General features: G+C 48.8%; 2 protein-coding genes across 2 annotated transcripts; one reads left to right on the top strand and one right to left on the bottom strand.

Moving 5' to 3' along the window:
* Positions 1-4,874: 4,874 nt before the first annotated feature.
* Positions 4,875-6,026, bottom strand: LOC124671339 (BTB/POZ and MATH domain-containing protein 2-like). The gene has a single exon (XM_047207722.1). The coding sequence runs from the start codon at positions 6,024-6,026 to the stop codon at positions 4,875-4,877; it is 1,152 nt and encodes a 383-aa protein (XP_047063678.1).
* A 16,491-nt stretch (positions 6,027-22,517) lies between these two features.
* Positions 22,518-23,218, top strand: LOC124679254 (auxin-responsive protein SAUR71-like). The gene has a single exon (XM_047215050.1). The coding sequence runs from the start codon at positions 22,519-22,521 to the stop codon at positions 22,864-22,866; it is 348 nt and encodes a 115-aa protein (XP_047071006.1). The 5' UTR covers position 22,518; the 3' UTR covers positions 22,867-23,218.
* Positions 23,219-27,908: the final 4,690 nt, after the last annotated feature.

Genomic DNA, 27,908 nt, shown 5'->3' with positions numbered 1-27,908 from the left:
TTCTCATAATCTGCATAAACTCTTCCTTGTCCCCAAATGTGTCATTTTCCTTTATGATTGGATTCTCTGGATCATGTGTTGTGTGAGGCCCAAAATAATCTCCTATCATACTAGCCTCATCATCGGGAACACATTCAGGATCAAACTCTACAAAGAGGCCTTGTCCTCTTTCGTTTCTGCACCTTTATTTCACTATTTGTCACCGGCCTTTCATCATGGACTGGATCATCAACCTTTTTGAAGTACCTCCACTCTTCATTTGCTCCAGCTGGCTCATCTCCATGAGGATCACACCCAAAAGTCATGAAGTGTTCCTTCTCTTCCTCTTCAGCCATTGGTGGCCCTGCAGTTGTTAATCCAATTTCAGGTACATCTGCCCATGCAAATCCCTCAATTTTGATCTCCTTCTCAACCCCGTTCGCTGCAAAGATATGTTGCCTCGTCAACCATGTTTGGTGCAACAGTTGCTCCCCCTTCAACCACGTTTGGTTCAACGTTTGTGCCCTCTCCAACCACATTAGATGCAACATGCATCACATGCCCCTCCTCATGTGTACCAATTGTCATGAACTATTTGACCACTCGAGATTCCCTTAGCAAATCAAGAAGTTGACTATCAGTAGCTAACCTGCATGTCATATTCAACCTTGAATCAACAACCCAAAAATTTGGCTTTTGGTTGCTGGCCCATGTGAAGTACGGAGCAATATCGTTCTGTAAATCATTGACAGTATACTCTTCAGAATCAACAACCCAGGTTACAGTCCTGCCCTTATTGTACACCTTTTTGCCATCTATAATACTGAAGTAGGAGTTGACAATCATCTCTATTCTACAAGCAAATTTGGGATCAATCCTGCAATATGCAATACAGAGACACGAGGAGAGAAAAAAACATGAGGACCTCCTATTCTCACGAAGCATGTGCCACACCCAAATACAAGCAAAATATACACAGATTGGAGGAATATAGAGAGATTCAGAAAAGATTACCCATCTGGGACTTTAGCAACGTCCATCCTCGCTCAATTTCACGCCCTTGTCTCAACACTGCAGAGTCCCAAAATCTAGGGTTCAGACCCTACTCAAGAGCACGTGAAGCAGAGGGATTGAGAGGGAAAAGGGATGGATACAACATGTACCATGGAGGAGCGCTCGGAGGAGGAGCCGCCGCCGCTGCCGGGAGGCACGCCACCGGCAAGTGGCCACGACCGCGAGGGAGACGTGTCGCCTGGTGTTCTTCGTTCGGCCTGGGTGGGTGCCTGTTCGTGTGGTCTGGCTGATGCCTGTGTGTGCGTTTATTCAGGTCTACTGATCGATTCGTGTCTTTCACGTGCAGTTAACAGAGTTGGCAAAAGGCAATAATGGAGCAAACTTTCACTGTTATTTTTCTAGCTCACAAACTTTGAGTGGTATTTTTCTAAAGATTGGATCTTTTAATGGTATGGATCCAATTTGAGATGTGTGTACATGACCAACTGCAAGTTGCAAGTGTTATTATTTTTGCAAGAAGCAAGTAACAACTGCATGTCATCATACTGTAACTGGCGGCGTAAGGAAAGAGAACAAAGAAATTGAGCATAAATATAGCAAAAACATACACGGGGATATTGAAACTTCAAATTGAGGCTGAGCTTCAGCTAGTTGCAGAAAGTTATCGTACTAAGTCCATAAAGAACAAGCACAATAGAGCAGCAACCCATCACCAAATATGGCAACCATAGATCGAAAGAGGTAAGCTTGCAACCCCACACACTAACACAAACACTATTGTAGGGACTTGGTTAGAATATATATGTATGTAAAGGGGCTAAAGTGTATGGAAAACCATATGTATATGGGGAAAGAAGATAGAGGAAAAACTCAAGTTCCAGAACACTCTCGTCGCCCACATTGCCGCTCATCGCCGGTAGAATAGAGCATCTCACAACATGGTATCAGAGCACGACGACGAATCGCTGCATCGGCGCGTGTGCTAGCGGCACGAAGTCTCTTCGGGCAGAGGAGGAGGAGTTGGGGGCTGCTAGTGGTGGTGGCGGCCAGATCGAGCCCTGTGGTCGGCGACGAGGTCTTCTGCTCCTAGATCCAGTTAGTTGCTGTTTTGGTGGTCTTGAGAGAAGGTTTCCTCTCGAGACAAGCAAGGGGACTGCAGGTGCGGCGAGTGGAGGGGGCATGTGGTCGCCTGATTGGGGGTGAAGTCAAGGTCATGTTGTAAGGAGGATTAGAAGAGGTGTGATCTGTGAGATGGGAGACAAGGAGGGTGCAGCAGCGCATGAGAGCTGGTTTCAGTTTTACAAGTGATAGATGAAAAGTACATGAGTCTATTTGATGCAATCAACAAACAATTTGGAAATTCTAGATCTGAAGCTGAAGGGAAGGAGGATGTTCATCCTCTCCATATGCCTCATGTCAAACTAGAATGTTCAGAGACCTATACTAGCTGGGCAGAGCATGCTGAGACCATACTTTTCTCCATGAAGCTAGAAGGATATGTAATATGGACAATTGAGAAGTCATCGGATGAAGACTCCAAGGATGGGCATAGGTGGAAGGTTACCAATGCAGTGGTCAGGGTATGGCTTCTTAGTTCAATCTCGCCTGAGATTGTTAAACAAGTAGAAAGAATTAAAGAGGCATCTGAAATTTGGAGGTTGTTGAAAGGTACATACTCAGGTGTTGGGAATGAAATGTTGGCATGTAGAATCCAGAAGGAACTTCAGGAGCTTAGTCAAGGGGAAAAGTCCGTGGTAGAATATGTATCGGAACTTAAAAGGATGTGGAGTGACCTTGACTACTATGACCCTGTGGAGATGGAGTGTGGGAAGTGTTTAGAGAAATACAATCAGCTTTCAGAAAGGAAGCGTGTGAGAGACTTCCTAAATGGTCTTCACCCAAAATTTGAGAACAGGAGAGCCACACTCTATGGAAGTGGGAAGCTGCCAAATCTAAAACAGGCTATATCTGCAACTATCAGCGAAGAAACTCACTAGAGGCTTGAAACAACAGGATTAGCGGGTCAGACCGCCTCTCAAATGAGCGCTGCTTTGAAAGTAGTAATTATCAAAAGGTTGGATTAAATCCACACGACAAAAATTGTTTCGAGTGTGGACAGCCAGGACACTCGAGAGCCTCATGTCCAGAGTTGTTTGGTGGAGGACGTGGTAGAGGCCAAGATTGGCGAGGAAGAGGCCGGGGAAGCATGATGGATGGTCGTGGAGGTGGTCAAGCAAGGGGTACGAGGCCACCATGGAGGGCAAATACTACATCAGTGGTTGAAAATTCTTCTAGGGCCCTAAGTGTGGAGAATACACCCGATGTAAAGAATGCATTTCTCCATGCGAACTTACAAGAGGAAGTGTATATGGAGATTCCACCAGGATTTAGCGGATCTGAAACCGAAGGCAAAGTGTGTAGACTAAACAAAGCACTCTATGGACTCAAGCAGTCACCAAGAGCCTGGTTTGGAAGATTCCGGAAAGAAGTTTGTTCACTGGAATTCCAACAAAGCAATGCTGACCACACCCTCTTCTTTAGGCATCACCAAACTAAAATTGTCATATTAGTTGTATATGTTGATGATATTGTTGTGACAGGGAATGACGATGAAGAAATAAGGAGCTTGAAGAAGATGTTGGCGAAGTCTTTAGAAGTCAAGGACCTTGGCTTCCTCCACTAACTCCTGGGAATTGAGGTAGCATATGGAGCTCAAGGTATTTACCTATCCCAACGAAAATATGTGCTTGATCTCCTTGAGGAAACTAGGATGCAAGAAACTAAACTGGCCACCACACCGGTTGAACCGAACCTTAAGATTGCTGCTAGTTTAGGAGAACCCGTTGATAGGGGGAGATATCAAAGGTCAGTGGGACGCAATCTACCTCTCTCACACTCGACCAGATATTGCATATGCAGTGAGTCTGGTAAGAGGATACATGCATGATCCTCGGATAGGCCATCTCGATGTAGTAAATTGAATACTAAGGTATTTAAAAGGCTATCCAGGGAAAGGTATTCTTTTTTCGAACTATGGGCATTTGAAAGTGGATGGATTCACAGATGCTGATTGGGCTTGGAGTTTAGATGACAGGAGATCGATTTCCGGTTATTGCATCCTTGTTGGAGGAAATATTGTTAGCTGGAGGAGTAAGAAGCAAAGCGTAGTTGCCAGGTCAACAGCAGAGGCTATTAAGATCCATGGCTTCAGGGTTATGTGAGATCTTATGGCTTCGACTATTATTAACTGAAGTACGATTGCTTAAGGATGAGCCATTGAGGCTCTACTGTGATAATCAAGCAACAATCAATATTGTGAGAAATCATGTTCAACATGAGAGGACGAAACACGTAGAGATCGATAGGCATTTCATCAAGGAGAAAATCGATGAAGGTGCGCTACAGGTGGACTTTGTGAAAACTGGAGAGCAACGCGCAGATATATTAACTAAAGGTGTTGCTGTTGTATCCTTTTTGCGAATATGTAGCAAGATGGGGCTCTTAAATATTTTTACCCCATCTTGAGGGGGAGTATTGTAGGAACTTGGTTAGAATATATATGTATGTAAAGTTGCTAAACTGTACGGAAAACCATATGTATATGGGGAAAGAAGAAAAAGGAAAAACGCAAGTTCCAGAACACTCTCGTCGCCCACACTGCCGCTCATCGCCGGTAGAATAGAGCATCTCACAATAAACACCAACCAAATCGTAGGAGATCCTCCGGGAGGATAACTCCTAGTCATTAGGCTAATTAGTAATCAAAAACATTGACAAAATAAAATCGTTGGTACATTGGAGAAAATCATGTATCTTCCTAAATCATCATATATTTTTCTCTTAGCGATCGTTCGTCAACAGTATAGTAACGATCGAAGTATTTATACGCCTAAACTACCAGCGTGAACTGAAGACTTTGATGCTCTTCCCACCTTACATGTTTTCTCCCACATTGCAACCAAAGCGAGGGGAGATGTTGCTTTGAGCTCGGCGTACCCTTGGCTTGCCATTACACCATCCATTTCCATTCTACTCAAAGAGGTAATAAACCAAACGCAAGCATCATGTAGCCTAGCGCAGTCATGTTGCTCAGCCAAAACCAGCGTAGTTACCATGGTCTTCACATCAATGTTGTTACAAAGGATGCTTTCACACATTATCTTGAGCCTTTCCATGGCATACCGGTCAGCGGCGACGAGCAAATGCCTGATGATTTCTTTGTAGTTCTCACGGTCAAGATCATCCATTACGGGCAGCGAATCGGTGTATATAAAATGTAGCAGCGCCTCAAATACGGCGGGTTGCATGTCACCTATGGTGATACGACCCATGCCCGTCTCTCTCATCCCGCCATACAGCTCCGCTTTGAAGACCAGAGACCGCATCGCGAGCACCATCTTGTGGGCGGGAAACTCCTTTCCTTCAACCACGAAAACCACGTCGGTGCCCTCTTTCTCTTGCAGCAGCTTTCCGAGATGCTCCGCGATGTCGGAAGGGGGCACCTCATCAAGCAATGTCACGTGATTGACAAGAGTGATGAAGGCGTTGCACTTGATGGTAAGGCGGTCATCGCGAAGGTAAGGCGACTCCTCCAGCTCGCTCCTTTTCTTGAACTCGGCAAGGCCGACACACTTGTTACTGCCGGGACCGAACTCCTTTGTGGTTGCCTTCGTATACGGCGGTGTGGATCCGGTGACGTCCACGAGACTCAGCTGAAAGGATGCCCTCACCCTGGTTTCGGTATTGTTCTTGCTATGTAGATGGACATACACGGACACGTAGTCCTTGAAAGGCTCGTTGACTCCTCCAGGGAAGAATTGAATCATCCAGTCGTGGCCGCCGATGTTGAAGGCCGCAGATAGTAGGCCGCGTACTTCGTGATCTCTGTGCATGCTGTACCCTGAGATCTCGAACACGTGCGAGCCAGTACGCACTGTATTTGCTCCAAAGTGTGACCGCTGCGCCGTCTTTGGGATCATGCCGGAGCTCTTCGCCGTATTCGCGGCACCGGGCCTGGACCTCTTGCCTCTCATTGCCAATCCCTTAGGCTTTTCTGACCGATGCCGACGCCATGACCTGTCTCGCTAGGGTTTCTTTGGGTGAAGCGGAAGAGGGGGCGAGATTGAGGGTCTTTGTAGGACGGCCGGTGCGATCGGAAAGATCAGAATTCCAAATTGTTCTTGTTTTTCCTAGCCCAACAGGAAATAAACAGCCGAACTCGGTTCAGTCCGTTCTCCATCAAACAATTCAGGCCCATTAATGTATCATCAGCCCAACAACCCACGTTACCACTGAAAAATAGTTTTTTTTAGAAGTGGAAAAGGGAAATTGAATGACTGATAGAAAACGAGACAGAGATTTGCATAGTCATGTATCTCATGAGAAACAACGAAAGGAAATCAACTTCAGACTCTTGTCTTCCAAATATGCATAGCCAGATTTCATCTTTTGAAACGTTAATTGTTTGAGAATTTTCCTTAGAGCATCCATTAGATTTGTTTGTTCAAGTTAGAAAAATGATGTGTCGGAACATCAGAAGAGTTTAAAAAACACACTTAAAATTTAAGGTTTCTGCTTTTTTTTTGGTATAAATACATATTCAATCAAATTATTATTCAACTTATTAAACTTAAAATGAAGAGTTTGTTGAGGCTGAATTTTTTTGACAACCCTAACTGTTTGGCTACACTGGTAGAAAAACAGGCTTCCGTCCAGCCCCATAAGTCGCGAAACTATAGGAACCGCGACTAATGGGACCTTTAGTCGCGGTTCGGGAGGCGAACCGCGACCAAAGGCCTGGTCCCAGGGCGCTCGGTGGCCAGCTGGTGCACGTGGGAGTGAGTCGCGCTGGCCGTGCCAACCGCGACTAAAGGTGCTCCGAAGGCCTTTAGTCGCGGTTGGCCAGGCCAACCGGGACTAAAGCCCCTCCCCTATATATACCCATCCAGCAGCCAACACTTAGCCATTTGGAGCCATTCCCTTCACAAACTTCACAAGTGGGTGTTAGGTTTGCTTTTGGTTCCTCTTATGCACATAAGGTGTTTGATGAAATGCCCTAAGAGCATGAAACAAACATGATATGAAGTGTTGGAGCCACACTTGAGCTTTCTCATTTATTTTTTCCTCCTCGATCGCGGTTAGCAACTTGAACCTTTGATGTGTCATTGATAAAATATGCATGTGTGTAGTTCATTGTTTAATTTATATTGTTTGTTGCTAGTTAGTTTAACAAATGCATGATGGTTAATTATATATTTTATATTATAATAATGCAGATGAATCGGCAATGGATGTACGGTAACCGACTCTCCGGCGAGTTCACTACGGGTTTGAAAGATTTCCTTGTAGTGGCTAATGCGAATAAGCAGTGGGGTTTTGTTATCTCGTCCATGTGTTAACCGTAAGAATCGGAAGGGTTACTCTTCCTCAAGAGATGTTCACATGCACCTGCTTCGGCACGGTTTCATGCCAAGCTATAATTGTTGGACCAAGCATGGAGAAAGAGGGGTTATAATGGAAGAAGATGAAGAAGGGGATGATTTCATCGATGAAAGCTATCTTGCTCATTTCGGTGATACTTTCATGGAGGATGCCGAAGGTGAAGGGGAAGGTGAAGGGGAAGGTGAAGAAGAGGCACGTGATGAGCCCGTTGATGATCTTGGTCGGACCATTGCCGATGCACGAAGACGCTGCGAAACTGAAAAGGAGAGGGAGAATTTGGATCGCATGTTAGAGGATCACGTAAAGGCGCTCGTACCCGGATGCGATGATGGTCCGAAAAAGCCGGGCTGCACACCGGATTTGCTGAAATGGAAGGCACAGGCAGGTGTAGCCGACTCGGCATTTGAAAACTTGCTGAAAATGTTGAAGAATATGTTTCCAAAGAATAACGAGTTGCCCGCCGATACGTACGAAGCAAAGAAGGTTGTCTCGCCCTCTAGGTTTAGAGGTTCGAAGATACATGCATGCATCAACGACCGCATCCTCTACCGCGGTGAATACGAGAATTTGAATGAATGCCCGGTATGCACCGCATTGCGTTATAAGATCGAGGCGATGACCCCGGTGACGATGTTGAGGGCCGTAAACCCAGGAAGAGGGTTCCCGCCAAGGTGATGTGGTATGCTCCTATAATACCACGGTTGAAACGTCTGTTCGAGAACAAAGAGCATGCCATGTTGTTGCGATGGCACAAAGAGGACCGTAAGTCGGACGGGGAGTTGAGACACCCCGCAGATGGAACGCAATGGAGAAAGATCGACAGAGAGTTCAAAGATTTTGCAGCTCGACGCAAGGAACATAAGATTTGGTCTAAGTACGGATGGCATGAATCCTTTTGGCGAGCAGAGCTCCAGCCATAGCACCTGGCCCGTGACTCTATGCATCTACAACCTTCCTCCTTGGTTGTGCATGAAGCGGAAGTTCATTATGATGCCGGTGCTCATCCAAGGTCCGAAGCAACCCGGCAACGACATCGATGTGTACCTAAGGCCATTAGTTGATGAACTTTTACAACTGTGGGGCAGACCTGGTGTCCGTGTGTGGGATGAGCACAAAGAAGAGGAATTTGACCTACGAGCGTTGCTTTTCGTAACCATCAACGATTGGCCTGCTTCTTAGTAACCTTTCGGGACTGTCAAATAAGGGATACAATGCATGCACGCACCGCTTACATGAGACCGAAAGTGTACATTTGCCAAATTGAAAGAAGAACGTGTACCTTGGGCATCGTCGATTTCTTCCGAAAGGTCATCCAAGAAGAAAGAAAGGCAAGCATTACAACGGCAAGGCAGATCACCGGCCGAAGCCCGTGGAACACACCGGTGCTGAGGTATTTGATATGGTCAAGGATTTGAAAGTCATCTTTGGAAAGGGTCCCGGCGGACAATCGGTTCCGAAGGGAGCCGACGGGCATGCAGCCATGTGGAAGAAGAAATCTATATTCGGGAGCTAGAATATTGGAAAGTCCTAGAAGTCCGCTCTGCAATCGACGTGATGCACGTTACGAAGAATATTTGCGTGAACCTCCTAAGCTTCTTGGGCGTGTATGGGAAGTCAAATGATACAAAGGAAGCACGGCAGGACCAACAAAGTTTGAAAGACCCTGATGACCGGCATCCGGAACGGTTTCAAGGTCGTGCCAGCTACGCTCTGACCAAAGAAGAGAAGGTCATCTTTTTTGAATGCCCGAGCAGTATGAAGGTCCCGTCTGGATTCTCGTCCAATATAAAGGGAATAATAAACATGGCGGAGAAAAAGTTCCAAAACCTGAAGTCTCACGACTGCCACGTGATTATGACGCAATTGCTTCCGATTGCTTTGAGGGGGCTCCTCCATTGTGAAGCTATGTGCATTCCTCAATGCAATCTCTCAGAAGGTAATCAATCCAGAAGTTCTACCACGGTTACAGAACGATGTGATCCAATGTCTTGTCAGTTTCGAGTTGGTGTTCCCGCCATCCTTCTTCAATATTATGACGCACCTCCTGGTTCACCTAGTCGATGAGATTTCCATTCTCGGTCCTGTATTTCTACACAATATATTCCCATTCGAGAGGTTCATGGGAATATTAAAGAAATATGTTCGTAACCGTGCTAGGCCAGAAGGAAGCATCGCCAAGGGCTATGGAAATGAGGAGGTAATTGCGACTAATGGCAGTTGCGAACCGCGACTAAAGGCCATTTTTCTACCAGTGCTATACTGTGAGAAGGCTCACTATGTATGTCTTATTCTCAACCAACTTTTTGTCTGAGGGACGTGACTAGAAAAAAATTAACTTTTCTCCATCCCTAGAAGCCAAATCATAGTAATAGAGGCAGGTATCTATGAAATCCACGGGAGCAGGCCATATCTTTATTCGTACGATTGTTCACACAAAGAGAGAGAGAGGGGGGAGGGGGAGGGGGAGGGAGAGGAAGGATTCCTACATAAGTGAACATAAAATATCATTGCTGGAGAGAATGTACATGCCCTGCACGGATGGCTGATGGAAGTGTAAAGTTGATCGCTGAAACTTTTCGTTTTCCATGCAAATACATTTTTATTGTATCATAATGGACATCTTTGTATCAGTTTACAAACTATTAGTGTTTATAAATGAGTAAGAACAACCTATAAATCATGAAGAACTTTTGTAATATCTACTAATATGATGCAAATATAATGGGTAATAACATAACAAACTACAAAGTTCAAACATACATTTCGGACAGAGAAGATTAAATTCCTGCAAACCACTACATCTTCGCATTTGTATGTGGATTTTTTTTGAACAAATATATTTTGAACATTTTTGTTTCTTAACAAAATTTTCTTTTGAAGAAAAAATTGCAAAAAAACTTTTAAGCACAAGTTTTTTTGAAAAAAAAAGTCTTTGAGCAATTTTTTTTGAAATTTTTTTGTTTAAACATTTTTCAAGTCTGAACATTTTTTTTGCTAAAAATATTTTTTTTCAAATAAAAAAGAAAAACACAATCTCGAGAAGAGGGTAACTTGGGCCGGCCCACAAGGTAGAACGGACCAGCGGCGTCGCTGGCAAAGGGGCGGAACCCTAGATGGGTTTTGCTAGCCGCCCCGTTATCGCCTCCTCCTGGAATCCGTACGTACCAGTTCACGTAATGATAAGTACATGCAAATAAATATTCAATCAAGCATTATTGAACTTTTCGAAGTTGAAATGTGAGGCTTGGGAGCTTGATGCCAGTCGCCTAGCCTTGCGCTTTGCTAGATTAGCTCATCTCGATTCGAGTCTAAAATGTATCAAACTCGACAAGTTTGATGAGGCCATTTTTTTACAGCCCTAACCGTTTGGTTATACCGTGAGGAGGCGCAATATATATGTCTTGTTTTTGTTTCAGCTTTCTACTAAATTTTTATCCGAGGGATGTGAGTAGGAAAATTGAGATTTTCACCATACCTAGAAGGCTTATAGTTATCATAGAATGCAAGAAAAGTTCCACTTCCAATGTTCTTTTTGACACATGTGTCCCAACTGAAATATAGCTTGCTTGATGTGTCCCAACTCCTACATTCAGCCAAGCTTATAGATGCAGCAGAGACAAGAGTTGGTCATGTTGATCTACATCCCACCCTCACAAGGACAATTTGTATTTCCACTCACGCGATGTAAATATTGTTTCGATAGTCTATTGAGCAGACTAAGCCGACTTGATAGAATAGACCTGAAATCCTGAATTGTGCCAAATCTGCAATATTACCTACATAATCTTTTTCGTGGACTCCTACTCAAATTCCCAATGCAGCACATTCCTTGGTTAGATAACTCTACGCGAACCCAGTGTTATTCAGTGTGCTTGTAATTGTTTCTCTTCCTCCGCAATTTGTCATAAGGCTGATTCTACAACATGGGGTATGTAGCCTGTTATTTATGGAAGGTCATGGCTGAACAGTGTGTGATCTAGACATCAATGCAGCACCAAACATCACATGCCATTTGGTGTGCCATTACTTTGTATATGTGAGTATGGTTTCCGACATTTATGTTGGTCATTGCACATCAATGTATTTCTAGGAAACGAGGACAATGTAGGAACCACAAACTCCGGCAACGTTCCACCACCTGCGTTTGCTTCCTCAACCAAACAACAGTACTTACTAGACAAGTTTCAACGTGAGCAAACAAGCAGCATTACATTCGGTACGATGACCCCTCCTTAGGGTCGATGGACGAACGTGACGGCTTGTCTGGGTCCCGACACGCACCCACCACACTGTCCGATCGATCGGCGAGGCGTAACTAACCACCAGGCAGCGCCGTACCGTACGGACGGCAGCAGAGGGCGCACGTGCCGTACGTTCCAGCGGATTAAGAAACCAACCTAAGGGCATCTCCAGCGGCGCGACGCATTTTAATGTCCGCGAGCGTCCGTTTGCGTCGCGCTGCGGACGCTAAAATGACCGTTTTTGTCCACGCGTCCGTTTGCGTCTGGGGTCTGCTCGCCGGGGCGACGCATTTTTTTTTCTTTTTTTCCCTTTTCTCAATTAAACATAATTTCAAAATATTATTACATTTTGAAACATGATTTTACACAAACTAACACATAGTTAGGAACATGGTTTACACAAACTAACACATAGTTTGAACCATGGTCGACACAAATATAAAAAATTTAAAAATAGAAGCCAGCTTGTGTTGATTTCCGTATGTTCGCTGCCAAGAAAGAACATTCAAGGGCACCCAATCACCCAAACCGGAAAATCCAGCGGGAGGAGATGGTGCCCTTGTTGGTTCTACCGATGAGGCGAACGTACGTAAACCTCGACTACCGGCTTCGTCTAGCCCGTAGCCGCATTCACCGCAAAGAAAGAACACTCGACGTTCTAACTATCGGTGTCGGAGCCGGAGTCGTCGTTGTGGTAGTGCTCGCGGCGAGCCGTGTCGTCGAACACCTTGACGATCATCTCGCCGTCCCCTCGTAGAGGAAGGCGAGCCGGCAGCCGGGCTCGAGCGCGAGGTCGCGGGCGAACTTGTCCCACCCCGTGTGCGAGTACATCTTGCCCCGCCCGTCGAACGAGACCTCCACGGTCCGGGGCCGGCAAGTTGCACCGGCCTCCCGTAGCCGCAAGTGCGCCGGCTCGACGCCGTCCACGAACTCGGCGAACTTGTCCCGTAGCCGCTTGATGGCGAGTGGGTCGTCGTCGATGCGGAGGAGGAACTCCGGCGCCGCTCCTCCCGCGAGGACGAGGAGGGCGCGAGCGACGGCGAGCGTCGGGCCGTAGCCGCTCCACCACGGCGGCCCTCGCCCGGCCACGGGGCGCCCGAGGCCGCGGCCTCGACCGCCTCGCCGGCCACCGGGACCGGCCATGGACTTCCTCGCGGGCTTGGCCGCGTCGCGCAGAACACCTAGGCGGCGCTACGCTCGAGCTTTGTGGCGGCTAGGGTTTCTTTGGAGGTCTGGATGCGGAAGAAGAAGGCGCGCCCCCTTTATATAGGCCGGCGGCATGCGGTGGCCGCGGGACGCGTGGCGTCGCCATTAATGTGGTTGGCGGAGGTGGGCGGCCGCTCGGCAGCCGAGGCATCGTCGCCATTAACGTGGCACAGAGTGTCGAAGCGACGCAGCTTTGCAGTCGCTGGCGCGTTTGAGAAGACGCATCGACGCAGGGTCGCTGCCAGGCGGGCCAGCCGAAACGTCCGCCAGACACGAGCGGACGTTTTCGGACGTCCGCGGAGACGCATCCGAGGCGCATATTTGGGCCAGGTTTGCGTCTCCGCGGACGACCCGATCACTTTGCGTCGCACCGCTGGAACAGGCCCCAGACGCATTTCCGGTCACGGCGGACGAAAACGGTCGTCCGTTTGCGTCGCGCCGCTGGAGATGCCCTAACCTTGTTTATTTTTTTTATCACCAGCACTCTCGAAGCTAGCAGAAAACGAAGCTATCAGGTCGATATGGTGTGCTGGCCACACACACAGCCTTTGCGTTTCGAGCAATTGGATCGGGCAGCGAAGGTGCGCGTCAGCCCTCCTGCGTGCTGTCTCCATCCTGATCTTCGCGTGAGTAGCTGGAAGGAAAGGAGCCGTACGTGCCACGGCCAGGTACATTTCCCGTGTACGGAACGTACGGCTGATACTAGGAGGACTGACGGCGTGTACGTGTGCGGAACCGCCGTCAGGATGATCCTTGTGGTTTTGGCAGGCAGATTCCGCCGTACAGTTCGTCCATTTTTTTTGCGGGTAGTTCGTGCATAGTTGCTCGCGACAGCTTATGTGTGCTAGCTCACCTACTGTGTCCACTTTATATTTTGTTTACCTTCACCAAACAATTTAGTAGTTGCCTTGCCATGCTATGCTCGGTGTGTAGGCGTGCCGCACGTGAAACCTCTACTAAGGTATCTCAAGCAGGGTCCCCCATTTTGGATCCCGTGCAAATTTACAACGCAGAATAACTTATTTTTTTAACGCAACAAAATAAAAATATGTAAAAAAAAATGTTTAGAATCAATTTGATGGGCCACCTTCCGCGGATCAATTAGTGAGCAGAGACTACTTCTCTCTCATGGTTAATTATTGGTCTACATGCGTGTGACAGGCAAACAAAAGGGCACATCCGTGTTGTCTGTCGACCCACAAATTCAGACCTAATATATCCAAAAATACGGTGGTGCGGACTAGAAAGGACAATTATCCGTTTGCGGTTCGCTGTTAGGTCTCGTTGTTAGGCCGCACGGATAGCAACGAACACCACTCATTTGTTTGCTCTCCTTCATTGGAGATGCTCTTTGTAATCCCTATATTTTAGGATAAGCGTTGCAACTTACCTGAACACCACTCATTTGTTTGCTCTCCTTCATTGGAGATGCTCTTTGTAATCCCTATATTTTAGGATAAGCGTTGCAACTTACCTAGATAGGTGTTTAGATACATCCATATATAAAGTTGTAAAGTTGTAGCACTTATTTTAGAATCGAGGGATTATACGCTCCATCAAGTCTCTAGGCACTTGCTATAAAAAAAAAACTCTTTTGGCACCATAGAGAGCTGAATTACCTATAGTCCAGGCAACATGGCCTCCTCTTGGCGTGTGCCTTCCAATTGTGCTGGTCGGTCCCCTAGAGTACCAAAGATGATATGTGCGCAAGTTCTTTTCCTGCAAGCAAAACAAGCTCATAACCAATTAATCTCAACTTGAAAAAAATACCCATGAAGGATATATAATGATTTTTTTAGAAAAATCTAGTCAATATACGCTTCTTTTTTGCAAACTTATAACTTTTTTTCTTAATAGAAGTTTAGAAATGCAAGGGTTGAAGTGACTGCATGTATATGAATAAATGTTAGACAGTTGGGTCATAATAGCTCAAGTTTGCTTCATAAATCATATGGACTTGAATTATACATGCTTATCTTGGGAAGTTCAAACATTCTACCGGAATGTTCGCGGGGCCAAGTATGAGCCGACGTGCCCGTCTTCCTCCACCACAGACAGACCAAGCGTGCGACCCATTGACAGGGAGGGAGCGGACGCGTTTCCCGGGTGATAACAAATGTTTTCCTACTCATATGTTATAATCAAACAAAAATGATTTTGCACAAAAGGTAAGGAGAAGAGGCGACAACCAAAACTCATCTAGGGTTTAGTGCCTCTCGCTGGCAACACCGGAGGTCCGCTCTGCCTCCGGTGGCCTTGGGCCTTGTTGGTTTGGCGGACCACGGTCTCTCGCCGGCGAGATGTTTTCTGTTCTTTGTTTAGCCTATTTTTTAGTGTCTTCTTTGGGGTGTTGAGGCGACGACTATGTCATGAAGTAGGAATAAGGTCCTCCCCGCTTCAATCCTCGCTCCGGTGATGCATCTAATGCCGTCTAAGGGCAAGTGGAGTCGTGTGTCCGGTAGATCCTACGGGATCTGGTCGATTTTCGTGCTCGTTGGTGTGTTTTCAGGTCAGGCTCTTCCAATCTACCATTCTCATCAATGGTGATGGTTGCTCCTCTCGTGCGCTAGTCCTTCATGGCCTTAGCTCGACGACATCCCGTCTGTTTGTTACGACAAGCAATATTACGACAAGGTTTGCCGGCTCTGGTGATGGAGGGGCGAGGGCGGTGGCGCGCCTTTGGCTCGCGCTACTGTTTGTAGTCGTCGTTGCTAGGTGGTAGAAAGACCTATCTGTAATTACTATTATTTTCGGCATCTCTATTTTTAGTACTAGATTGGTTAAAACTTCACAATATAAAGTGATTTTGAGCAATATTGGAGGCCATAAATAGTAGAGTATGTGTTCTAGATTGTTGTCTGCGATGCACACTGTACCCGCCGGGACGATGCCGCAACCTCTGGACCCGCCGGCAGACTAGCGCAGCGGAGCGGACGGATGGACAGCGACGGGTACCCTACGCTACGCCATGTGCTCCTCCACCTCCTCCATTCCTCCGTGGTTTACGGAACCGTACAAGGGCCTGTACGGAAGGGCGACAGTGCGAGGTCCCGCCCATTCACGTGCCGTCGCCGTCGCCGCTCCCATTCCGGCGACGGGTACCCTTCGCCCGTCAGCTCGCACTGCTGTTGCCTGGCCGCGTGCGTGCGTGCCCGTCCTCCTGTCTTGCCATTTGCAAATTACAAACGGACATTCACCGTAGTTGATCGAGCTAGCCATAGTGCAAGCAGCAGCGTCACATGGAGTGACAAGAAACGAGCATTGCCATTGCTTTTACTTCGTGAGGGTCCCGTCTGCCACGGCAAGTAGTACAATTAAGGGCTCATGGGCACTCGGTGGGCGTGGACGTGTCGACCGAGCTGGCCACATACATGAGTGACTGCGCGACACACACGCGATCCCGATTCACATCCCACTCATCTCGAGCTCAAGCGCTCTTATCGTGTGAAATATCAATTTCGAATACTTTATATTCTGAGATACACAAAAATAACAAAAGTGTAGATGTGAGTAGTTATTTTCAAATCATCAAAACATATCATACATTATCATTTTTGTCTACGACAAAATAAAAATAAAATTCGGGTTGACATTTTGGATGATTGTGACATGTATCGCTCACATCTCCTAAATTATTTTCAGTTTTTTTAATTACTTGTAAAAATGCTTTTAATATTTTTTAAATAGTGAGAGCACTGGATCTTGAGAGTCAAAATCACTTTTTGGTGTAAAAGGCACCTAAAATAGTTTACACGGTATGAAATGGATCCGGACAGAACATGCACACTCTAAATTGCAATATATAGACACAAATTCCACTGCAGGGCCCACCTATCTCCTACATTTTTCTTGTTTTATATTAGTATTTTTTTTATTTTCTCACTCCGTTCCATCCATCTTCCTCGTGAGATAGAGGGCTGCTCCGGTGCTCCCCCCCTAAACAAAGTTGAAGGGTTATAGTTGGTTTCTTTTTCGTGTGTTGGGTCCGCCGAAATCGATATCTAGCCCATGTATACCTGTCTATATTGATATGGTATGTATACGTCACGTAAGAAAAAAAAAAGAGATCACGTGAGCAAGATATTTATAAAACCTTTCTATTTCGGCACATGCACTTGACCATAGATACGTACAAACCGAGGTACAACACAACGCGGGCCATACGGGCCTATACAGGGCTGTACGGACGGTGGACCTACACTGAAATTAAGATCGTGCCCGCGCTTATGAATAGGTATGGGAAGACATGACCCGAACCCAATACTGCCTCGAATGACTCCACCCCTAGCTTGTTGTGCGCCGCCCGCCGCTCGCGACGGTGGCCAGCCACGACGCGTGGGATTTCGTTCCCCACCGGCGCGAGAGGTGGCAAGGGAGGCGGCTGCGGCGCGCGATGCGCAGCAGGAGAGGTCGAGCTGAATTTTGGCCAGATTCCCACGGACTAGCCATAGGTCTGGCGGTGGAAGAGCACTATTCCGAGCCGAGGCTCCCCTCTCTGGTAAAGTTGACTGGTTTCACAGGATCTACGTTGAACTTTTTTTTTTTTACCAAAACCTTAGAACAATTATTTTAAGAATTTAACCATTTTTATGGAACCTTCTAGAGATGGTTTTAACATGTGGTCTCCAAAGCTGGCAATAGCCACTACGGGTTCGGCCCCATCTAGTACCACCAAAGTTCCCCGTTTTGCGCACGCTCACCTTATTATCTCGAGTTGGGTAGCACGTTGGTCTTATCAGCTAGCCACCCACTACACCAAGCAACATTTCACCTGCCTATTTGTTTCCTCAACAAAAGAAATGTGTACGGACTCTTCATAATAAGAAGCAAAAAAAACACTAAACATTAGGCACGACCCATACGTACGGTCGACCCACGAGCATGACAGTTGGATCGTCTTAATTAGCTGGTTGGCCCGACATACCGCTGCAGTGTCCAACCTAGCAACAACGTCCAAACAGAGAGGCATACATCGAGGATGTAGGAACCTTAACTAACCTGAATCGCCGTACCGTACGGCAGCAGGTGCGCATAGCTGGGCGTTGTACGGTGCACGGATTAAGAAGCTGACCTAACACCCTTTTTAACCTCAGATCCAAAAACGCGTGCTGTTCGCGGGTCGCACGCAACTTGGCCCCGTCCCTGTCTGCTGGGCCACACCGCCTTTGCGTTTCGATCGGACAGCCGGCCGGGTGCACGTCAGGCTCCAGTCGCATGCTTTCGTCCCCGTATGCTGTCCCGGTCCGTCGGGCTCCAAGGGAAAAGGGTGCCGTGCCACGATCGGGTACGTTTTTCCTGTACGGAATGTACCACGACGCCCAGCCGCCCAGCCTCCCAGCCCTAACCGCCGCCGCCGCCGCCGCCGGTAGCGCCTCCGGGGCAAAGACCCACGGGGCGTGGCGGCGGCGGGGGCCCTTCCTCGTCGACGCATGGTGGACGGCGGCCGGATCTCCCCTCCTCGAGCATGGCGGACGCGCAGATGGGATGGGTGGCGGCGGCATGCGCTACGCCGCCTTCTCCCGTTGGCTCTCCCATGGTGGATCGGCCGGTGCGGTTGGGATGGGCGGCGGCGGCCTCGCGCCGCGCTCCCTCCTCCCGTCGCCGCTCTCCGTAGCACTCCGAGCAGGGCCGGCGGCGGGCGGCGGCCGTGCCCATGGCCCGCGCCACTTCCCCGCCTCCGCCGGTGAGCGGAGGCGATCTTGGGCTTCACCCGCGACACGAGGTCGCCCGGGCAGCAGCCTTGGGTACGACGGTGGAGGTGGCCCTCTTCTTCGCCGGAGAGGGTCATCCTGCGGTTGGTCGGTGGTGGATCTATCGATCTATCACCGCGTTCCGGCGGCGAGATGGGGACAGCTGGAGGCCGGCGACGGAGTCGCCGGTGGAGGGTTGGAGTGGCCATCCCGGGATGGTCGCCGACGTGGGGGTCCGACCTGAATAAAGGATGTGGTCCTAGGGTCTCTCTTGCGTGAAGAGGAAGACCTACCGGAGGCCTGAACTCGTGATCTAGCCGGAGTGTTGAGTTTCGGAAGGCGCCGCCGGCGAATGTAACAGTGCTTTGTGCCTGGAGTTTGCTGGATCGGTGGTGTTTGGTCGTGCGCACCCATGCTTTTATTCCAACCGATTGGTTCTGGAGGGAGCGGCGCGAAGCTCTTTTTCTGTGTTGACATCAAGTGACTATGGATCCATGATGAAAGTCGGAAGAAGAGAAGTTCATGAAGGCCGGAGGGAGGACTAGCTAAGGGAGGTTCAAGTCTCCGCGCTGTTGAGGGACTTGCTTGGTGTTCCGGCTTCACAACAGCGGTATGATAGCGGGGGTGACAACACGGTGAAGTTCGCAGTCCTACCTTTCGGGGTGAAAACCCAAGGTCCGGCCTTAACTGGTTGTGCCCGGCAATGACCTTGTTGGAGGCATTGTTTTGAGAGCGGGGACTATCTTCGTGGTGAAAACCTAAGATCGTTGATCGGGCGACGACGGTGTTAGAGCATTGTTCCCTTCTTGGAGGCGTCGTTTTTGGAGAGTCTGTATTTCAGGTGTTGTCTTGGCGGTGGATGTATTGTTGTTGTTAGGCCCGAGATACTGTAGCGGGACTTTTGTTTCTTAGTTTTCTTTTCCTTCTTTTGGCTATGTGCATCCGTAGTGCCATTAGGGTGGTGCGTTGTTGCAGAGGCTGGGTGTAATTGGTATCTTTTTTATATTAATATATTCCCTTTATCGAAAAAAATGTACCACGACGCCGGGGCGTGCCAGGTGTGTAGACGTTGTTCGAGTCATGATCCGGTTTTGGTTTGGGAGTATTGCCTAGTAAGGTGTCACGCTGTAGTGGGACTTTTGGTTCTTAGTTTTTTTTTCTATTTTTTGGTTGTGTGCATCTGTAGTGCTATTATGGTGATGCGTTGTTGCAGAGGCTGGGTGTAATTGGTATCTTTTGATATTAATATATTTTCTTTATCGAAAAAAAGTAAGGTGTCACGCACTCCCTTTCGTGTGGGAAGAATTACAAAAGAACACTTGAACTTGTAGGGGTAAATCAAACCTCAAACTTTCAATCGCGGTAATTGCCCCCCCCCCCCCCCCCCCCCACACACACACACACCCGCCGGTGAAACTAAGGTCGATTTGGCGCACCAACAAAGCAATAATCCAAAGATAATATGTTACTCACATTGACAATACGGGCCCACCTATCATATCCATCCCGAGCCGGTATGGTGGGATGTTGTTGCCCCGTCGCTCAGAGGTCTGCAACATGAGTCGTCGCTTGGACGTACCCTGCTACTCCTCCCACCCTACACGCGGCCGCAACCTCCAACTCTAGCTATAGGGTGTGCGGTAGCCGCATAGGTCGTTAGGTTTGGCGACGAGGTCATGCGAACAAAGTAGGGCCAATGGCATCACGAGTTACATTGATTAAGGAAGGGACTAGCCCTAGCACCGCTCCAAGACGGCCCAATCATACATGTTGTGGGAAAAATTGAAATGTGGTGGACGAAAGAGATTGGGAAGGGAGAGAATGGAGGTTGAAGACATGCCTGATGTGTGAGACAAGTTGGTCAATGAGAGCTAAGACTTAGATTATTTGGAAAAAAATAGAGACTTAGTTCAGGGTTGAAAGTAGACTCCGATGGCATAACTGAGAGTGCCGATTATCGGGACGTGAAGTTTAGTGTTTGACTTATCTAACCCATGTAATTTCAAGACTTTTTAAGGGATTTTTAGAGCTCATCTATAGCGAACTTCGTACTTCTTACAATTCAAAATAATTGCCCAAACGGGAGCCATTGAGCTCCCACCTGGGGTGCTCGCCGCTCTAGACAGGTTGTGCCACGCCTTTCTCTCAGCCACCATGGACAAATTATCGCGCGCGAGGTGCCTCATGGCCTGGGACCGCGTGTGTCGCCCCAAAGAAGAAGGTGGCCTCGACGTTCCCTCCATCACCGAGAAGAACACTTCTCTCCTTGTAAAGCTCCTACACTGCCTCCATTGCGCCTCGGGTGAGTCCTGGCCCCGTTGGGTTTGGGAGTCACAAGCCGGCATGCCGCTAGACATGATCGGCGCTGTGCGGCACTCCCTGGTCCTTCCTCCAGTGCCTCCTCCCGCTCTACAAAAGCATCTCACGCGTGAACCTCGGGGACGGGAGGTGTGCTACCTTCGCGACTGGTGGATGGCCACATGGCCTCTCGTTGTTACCCTGCCGGAGTTGTTCTATCATAGCATGCTCCAGAGCACATCGGTCCACCAAGTTTTCAACCACGGCCTAGCTTCCATCCTCGGTGGCCTCGCGTCAACGATACAAGCTCCTGCAATCGTTGTCCTTTATGCGCCTCGCAATCTCCATGGACGAATGCTCCCTCCCTCTCTGCTCCAGGGACAACAGTCGGCTCAAACATCCGCTCTCTACAAGCTCTGCACCTTTGGTAGAGTGCTCTTGAGGGTCATGCTTTTGTCTGGCGCAATTTTGCTCCGTCCAAGGTCAAATTCTTATGTTGGCTCCTTATGAATAGCCACATCCAATGTCGGTCCAACCTGAGCCTTTGTGCTTCTCTTGGTGGACACTCAGAAAAAAGAGTTGCCCAAATCTAAACGTATCTATATGCAAAAAAAAAAAAAAAAAAAACTCGATACCTTCATTTTAATTAATTTTTTAAAATCGAGATAGTAATTTATTTCTTCCGCGGCATCACCGATAAATCAGGGAGCCTCGGTCGCCATTGTCGGACAGAGGTTAGGCGGAACAAATTCTCAGGTTTTTCCATCTAGAATACGGAGAGGTTGGAAGGCTGGAAGCAGAGCTTGGTGCGGTGTCGGCAAGGTTTGTGCGCGCGCCATGTCTGGGCTCCGTACGGTACTGTACCCTGCCGTGCTCCACCCGGAAGAAGATGAAGAAGAACTCGCAGCCAAGGCAGCGCGCGGTTTTCCCGGCGATCGGTTTGCTCGTGTATCGTAGCAGACACATCGACAGCGACGGGTACCGTACGGCATGGCGGCCCACCACGTGCCGCGTCGCCCTCCCCATCCCTCGGTTACGGAACCGTACAGGGGCAGGTACGGAAGGGGCGACAAAGGCGGGGCCCGCGCTTCACGTGCCGTCGCCCTTTCCGATCCCATTCCGGCGACCCGGCGACGCCAACCTCCGGCCCGCTCGATCCTTCGCCTGCCCACAACTGGCGCGCGACGCCGCTGACGCCACCTGAGCTTCCTGTTCCGCCATGAATGAATTCTACCCATCGATCTTCCGGTAGTATGATAACTGCCGGCCCCAGCATGTCAGGTCGACGTGTCGAGCCGTGCTCGCCACGGCCGGCCGCACCGCCGCCGTACACGCGAGCGCGCACCCGATCCCGATCCGGATTCCCGTCCCACTCGCAGCTCCAGTGCAAGACCCACTCTCCCTCTCTCCCACCTCGCACGGCGAGTGGTACTTCTCCGTGGTCCTAGCCGTACGCCTCCCCCGTCCCTCTCACCTCCACGCGGGCCCTGGCCCGCCCTGGCCCGCCTGTCCGCGTCGGCCAAGCGACCGCCCGCGCTACCCGCCCGGCTATATAGCGATGTCTGCCTCCACTGCGAGCCCATTCACTCGACCGGCGCTAGTACCTCATCTCCAACCAACCTCCGCCCCTTCGTCCTACCGAGCAGGCGATGAAGAAGGGGGGCCTGCTGGGGTGCGTGTCCACGGGCGCCTGCAGGGTGGCGCCGGGGGCCGTCGCCTCCCCGTCCTCGCCGACAGGGAAGGTGCCGGCGGGCCACGTCCCCGTCGTGGTCGGCGCGGAGGGCGAGGAGACGGAGCGCTTCCTCGTGCCGGCCGAGCTGCTCGGCCGCCCCGCCATCGCCGAGCTGCTACGCACCGCCGCGCAGGAGTACGGCTACGCGCGCCGCGGCCCGCTCCGCATCCCCTGCCCCGCCGCCGCCTTCAGGCGCCTCCTCAGCGCGCTCGCCGGGAGGGACTGCAGGGCGCTCGCGCTGCCCTACTACGCCGTCGTCGTTTAGATTCTAATGGTCAATCGTCAATCGATGAGCTTGTCTCGTCTCGTAGAGCTTAATTCCAGCGTCTCCGTCGGTCCGTTCGTTTCTTTGAGGGGTGGCTGTGCAGGGCTGTGTACGTACACGCGTTTGTGGTCGAGGACCCCATCGAGAGGCTTTCTAGCTAGATTTCATTTTGCTTCTCCTTCTTTTTTCCTTTCCCTCTCTTCTTTTTTGTTCTTCATAATATTCATGTATAAATTTGTTCATCCAGATCTATGAGATGATGCTTATGAACTCTGCGGAGTTGCACATCTTTGCGCTCGTGTTCTTTCTTGGAGTGGATGTAATAATACATACGGTTCTTTCTTTTTTCCCAGTAACGCGTATGTATAAATTTGTACATCCAGATCTATGAGATGCTTAAGAACTCTGTGAAGAAGCCAGTGCGAACATCTTCTTCGAAACGGTATTTCGCCCCACTATATTAATAGTGCGCACAACTTGCCCATTGTGTTCTTCCGGTATGAGACTGCTGTTTTCAGTTAACTGATTAGTTCACTCTTCTTTTCTGAAGCCAAGCGAACGGATATAGGACTCGTAATTTCCGCTTACTCCTTAATAGCCTCACACTAATATACTATGTAGGAAATTTGGTCATGCAAGTAGTTGCTGCCATTTATTCTGCCATACACTTAGATCAGATGCAGTCCAGATGATATGTATGGCCGAAACAAGCTTGTCATCAATCTGTAGGTTGGTCTTACTTGCCAACTCTAGGTATTTATTTGCCTTCAACCTTGACACATGTGTCTGTGGTGTGCTTTTTTTCAAATTAAATCTGTAAAAAAGAATATGTCGAAAAATGAAGACTTTTTCTGATGATAGTTGGTTTCCTCTTGGCCATTTGCGAGATATGTTATGTCCCGTCAGTCTATCTCTGGATCACCTGCTGCCTATCTCAAGTCTCAGCTACTCCCCAAGACTCCAAGGACAAAGGAAACAGGAAATTGTTTTGTTTATTATGCACGTACTCCATTTTTCTAGTCAAACATAGAAATCAACACCTGCTTTTTCCTCGTACGAGAAAATTCGATGCTCACCCAGATAATTTAAAGGCCTTAAGCAAGAGTAAAGTGTAGACATTATCTGAAGAACATAGCTGATCTGTCCACAAAAAAAAAATTCCAAAAGTGTGCGGGGGAACACCCAAATAAAGGAAGAGCGTGCGAGTGGAGGTCATAAGATTGGAATTCACTAACGGTTGGATAGTATAGGAATGGAATGGAATCGCAGGGGCAGTGCACAGCTGGTGGAGTCTAGGATCAGTAAACTAACAAACTGTCAAGCAGATGATCGAATAAGAGCAGACAGATATGGCTATGGTGGCACAACAGAATCCAAGATTAGTATATGCAGAGGCAGTCGAGCGGAGGGCCATCCATAGTGGAACCGAACCGGCCAGCTAATCCTCGTCGACCGCCTCTTTACCGGTGATGGTTTGGGCGCATGGAAACCAGGCGCTTTGCTGCTAACATAACGGCTTTGGTGTAGGTTAACCAATTGAGCGATTGTTCGTTTTGGCAAGTGGCCAATTGTGCTGCTGTTCTGTTCTCCGTTAAGTGTATCGATGAGTCCCTCGCACAAAAGGCGTGTGGAGCATAATTATCAAATGAAGGAAGAAAGAGCGAGGAGGGGGTGATAAGATTGGAATGGCTGCTTAGAAAGGCGAGCACAGCTGATTGATTCAGTCTACGATCAGTAAACAAACAGTCAGGTGGATGATCGAATCCAAATCGGGCTAGCTAAGGTGGCATTGTGGCAACAGCACAATGATATGACGGGATATATCCAACCGGATGCAGAGCACAGCTACCGGAGGACAATCCATGGTGGACGGAATCAAGTCAAAAAATCCCCCCTTGTATTAATTAAGTGAGCGTCTTCAGTTTTTTGGCTTGAATTTTATCTAAAAACATGAGCTATTTACTGAATATATACAACTGCAGGAGCATTTCAGACTTCTCGTAGTACAAAGTTTGATCACGTCATCATAGGCGATCAACATGGACAGAGTTAAGGAGCTAAGTTTGATTGCTAACGGAACGTCTTTCCCGGTTGTTTGTGCCGGCAAGTGGCAAACTTTCTGCCCTCGGTTAAAGCAGCATCTGTTAGTCGATGCTGCAAAATTACCTGTCTTAGGTTTGTGGATTGAAGCATGCTCTGTTTAGTGCTTATCTCTTTCCGAAAAGCGATCTATTTTAATCAGCGAAGGATCTTTAGCAAACACAGAGGGGAATGCAGACAGAACAAGACTGGCCTATATCTGCAGAAACACACACCATTCCGGCCACTAAACTACTCAGGTACGTTAGGTTGATTCCTCTTGAGCCGCAACATCGATCATTGGTGCCCTGTCAGGCTCTCAAGACACAGAGATGTGTCCATGCCTGATAACTGGAGATAGCACACAAGGTACACACGAGCTAATTAATCAAATGCGTTCAGGTGCTCTGCCGCTTCCGGAGCCCCGATGCGTGTTCGTCGAATCATTGCCGTATCATCCAACATTGGCATTTGCCTCTTGGTGTACTGAACTGGACAAAGCGGCCGGCATCAGGCTGAGTGGACTAGAGAGGGACGCGTCAACCAGAGACGGCCGTGGTCGGGTGTTGTTTTTTTTTAGATAAAAGGAATCGAATGATACCAATTACACCCAGCTTCTGCAACAACGCCTCACCCTAATGGCCAGTACATTAATGGCGATGTGTGAGTTGTAAACCTTAAAGACCGTGTTTTTATTTAATAAAAGGCCCTGTGCATCATCATGATGCAGAAGCCGGGGTACATCCCCATTTCGAAAAAAACCCTAATGGCACTACGGATGCACACAGCAACAAAAGAGTAAAGAAAATAAAGAAATAAAAGTCCCGCTATAGGCTTCTAGACCTAGCAACAACAATACAACCACCACCGTGACAACACCTGAAGTACAGACTCTCCAAAAGTGACGCCTTCAAGAAGGAAACAGTGCACCAGCGCCATCGTCGCCCGACCAAAGGTCTTAGATTTTCACCCTGAAGATAGTCTCCACTCTCAAAACAATGCCTCCAACAAGAACATTGCCAGACACAACCAGTTAAGGTCATACCTTGGGTTTTCACCCTAAGAGGTAAGACTCTGAACTTCCCCTACTGCCGCCCCCACATACATATCACTGCTGCAGGGCCCGGAACGTCAAGCAGACCCCTCAGCATCACGGAGACTCGAAACTCCTTTAGCCAGTCCACCAATCCGATCTTCATGATATTCCTTCTTCTGACATCACCATGGACCAAAAAGTCACCTGATGTCAACACAGAATAGAGCTTCGCGCCGCTCCCTCCGGAACCAAACGGTCGGAATAAAAACATGGGTGTGCACGACCGAATACCACCCGATCCAGCAAACTGCAGGCAAAAGATGCACTGTTCCATCGCCAGCAGAGCTTTCCGGAACTCATCTCTCCAGCCAGATCAAAGCAAACTGACCTCCGGAAGATCTTCATCCTCGCATACGAGAAACCCGTGGACCGCCACCAAAAACAAAGCAAGATCAGCAGCCCCCACGCTGCCAATCCCTCCCGTCGGATCACCAAGGAAGAGGACAGCGACGTGGATCATGCGTACCGCCGCCGAACCAGGACGGAGGCCACCACCGCTCCACCGAATCCTCCATGGCTACCGATGGAGAGCCTCAGGCCCAGGCCAAGTAGCCGTGCCGCCCGGCTTCCTCCACCGGTGCTACATCACCTCCCATGGAACGCCGCAGCGGAAACCCTCTTCTTCCCCTCGTCGATTCGACGGAGGGGGTGCCGCCACCACCGCTAGAGCCAGACCAGGACCGGGGCCATGGCCGGGACCGAGGTACGGGGGCCAGCGCCGAGGCCAGCGCTGGGGTCGGGGCCGCGGCCGGCCGCGGCAGCGGCTGAGAACGGCGGGTGGCTGTGGGGCGCGGGGAGAGGAGGATCCTCTGCCGCTACCCGAGAGGGGGCGGGTTAGGGGTGTTGTTGGATGCTTGGATCAGGAGAGTGCCGGTGGATCATCAGTACGTAGTGCTTCCGCCGATTGACCTCAGACGGAACACATAGAGACTGATGTGCACTCCAGTTGCCAATTGGTGCGAAAATAGTTGCCGAACCTGGGATGATGACGTTGAGACTGTACTTCTCATTTGCAGAAACACTATAATTTCAATTCGTTTTTTTATTTTTGAAAAATTCCATTCGATGGAGCGAAAATCGAAATCCATTTATTTAGGGAAACTGCCGCCACTTTATCACGGTAAGTCGATGACCTAGCCATGTTGTGTGCCTCCATGTTGGAAGTTCTCCATTCATGAACAACCGAAGATGAGGCAAAACCCTGGGCTCTATACTTGAATTCCCGGATGATCGTATTCCGTACTAAGTTTGCCGAGGTAGGCGCCCTCCCCGTTGTTGATTACTTTTAGGCAGTAAGAGGCCACCTTGATTCGTGTGACCTGGAGGTCCGTAGCCAAGGTGAGAGCTTCCCGCTAACACGCTTCGAGAACAACGGGGTCAGATATACCCTATATGACGACTGCCGATGCTCCAAGGTAGCGGGCATGATCATCTCGGCAAACAGCAACTATTGCTCCCGCATTTCCTTGCTTCCGCACTGACACATATACATTTATCTCCTCGACACCTAGTGGTGGTGCCATTCATCTAGCTTCTTGCACCTGACGACGGGGAATGTGTCGTGGTTTCCGCCAATCAGATGCAAGCTCCAAGTCACGGATGAACGACTCCACAAAGAAACGAGTAGATAAGGGGCTTTGGAAAATTCCTTCATGGATCGTCCTTCGTCGAGCAAACCAAATTCCTCATAGAGTCATGAGGCAGAGAATGAGATCTTCTCGTGTTTCAGCGAGTTCGTTTTTTTTTTTTTGAGGCAAATCAGTGGGTTTCCCCACTGTGTATATTTATAAATTTTCAAAAGATTATATGTACAAAAAGGGAAGCATATTGCTAGAGATAAGCAATAGCTGGCTAACTAGAAGGCCGT

This window comes from Lolium rigidum, chromosome 7, assembly GCF_022539505.1.
Source record: "Lolium rigidum isolate FL_2022 chromosome 7, APGP_CSIRO_Lrig_0.1, whole genome shotgun sequence".
Classification (NCBI taxonomy): domain Eukaryota; kingdom Viridiplantae; phylum Streptophyta; class Magnoliopsida; order Poales; family Poaceae; genus Lolium; species Lolium rigidum.
Note: the sequence above shows the minus strand (reverse complement) of the source record. Positions and strands in the feature narration are given on the sequence as shown.